Below are 1325 nucleotides of genomic sequence, written 5' to 3'. Positions count from 1 at the left end.
CTTCCTGTTTCTGTTGTGCCTGTAATTCAAAGGGTCAGCCTTGTCACACTGTGTCACGCTGAATATCCCCGAGAACTACATTAAGGGTACAAGTGTCTGTGGAGTGCTCAGCCACTTGCACGTTAATTTCACGAGCAGGCTGTTCCATTGATCGGATCAACTGGAACCCTCGACGTTGTAAGCGACGGAATGCCAACAACTTTGTTTCTGTGCAAAGTCACTTCAGAGAGGTCACTACAATAGCAAAATATAATTTTATCCAGTGCACTGCCTCCAATCTCTTCTAGAAGTCTCATGATTTTTAATATTATTAGAACCGTATGAAGTAGACTTTATTCTGTTACTTGTTACTTATTCTGTTACTGTGGCCATGTTGGAGCACCGCCTTTTTTTTTCTAACCAAATAATATTTCAACTATCTGCAGCTGTTGTTTACTGGTCTAAATATTCCAGTTTCCTGTCACTGGTGTCATGTTTTCATAACTGAGATGATGAAATTTCATTAAGCAAGAGCTGTTTACTCATAATATCCTTGGCCTCCTTAGTCTACAACCTGGTTTGAATATTCTAGAAATATTTCACTTAATTTATAATGTTCTTGAGAAAATATAATCTTCGCAATCTTTTAGTTACTTCCTCTTATAAAGACATAGCCACATGTTTATATCAGGAAATCATTACTTTTCTACATGTGTTAGGTATGTGGTGTAGTGTTAATTTAGTCATATGAAGTTTGTAACCTGATATAGATTTGTGGTTTTCATTAATTTGGTTATTGTTGTTGGAAAATGTATTTACATCATACGTTTCTATATCCATTCAAATTAAATATATCTATCTTATCATCATCGTAATCATCATCATCATTATTATTATTATAATAATATTGGTTTCACATTTTGGCACAAGGCCCATGTATATGCTCCAAATGCATCAGTCTTGTCATTCAAGAATTGATTTACATGAAGAACTGGCATCATCATCATCATCATCACCACCACCACTTATCACGTGTATTTCTAAATTTAAAACATTCAGGAATTGGTCAATAAAAAAAACAACTTCTGTTCCTGTAGTCACACATGAAGGACATTGTTAGGTAGCATTTTCTCCAACAAGATGTCTTTTTATTTTCTGTTCTTATGATGTTTCTGGTAAGAAAATAATAAAATGTTGTTTATAAACTGTTTGTGTCATCAGGACTTAAAGACACGTGGAAATGTTGAAGATTGGCTTGGTAAAGTTGAAGAAGCAATGTTTGCTAGCATACGACAATTGGTTAAACGAGCTGTCTTGGATCATGATGAAACAGAATACAAAACATG

The 1325-nt window shown here is 34.6% G+C and overlaps 1 protein-coding gene across 1 annotated transcript in view; it reads left to right on the top strand.

Moving 5' to 3' along the window:
* The window catches only part of LOC106867680 (dynein axonemal heavy chain 6-like), a 319316-nt gene that overhangs the window by 56123 nt on the left and 261868 nt on the right, over nucleotides 1–1325 (top strand). Inside the window, exon 20 of the mRNA XM_052973027.1 lies at nucleotides 1201–1325. Coding sequence (XP_052828987.1) covers nucleotides 1201–1325 — 125 coding nt within the window. The remainder of the gene's footprint in view (nucleotides 1–1200) is intronic.

This window comes from Octopus bimaculoides, chromosome 14 (genome assembly GCF_001194135.2).
Source record: "Octopus bimaculoides isolate UCB-OBI-ISO-001 chromosome 14, ASM119413v2, whole genome shotgun sequence".
Lineage (NCBI taxonomy): Eukaryota > Metazoa > Mollusca > Cephalopoda > Octopoda > Octopodidae > Octopus > Octopus bimaculoides.
The sequence above is the reverse complement of the archived record's forward strand: the minus strand, read 5'-3'. Positions and strand labels throughout refer to the sequence as shown.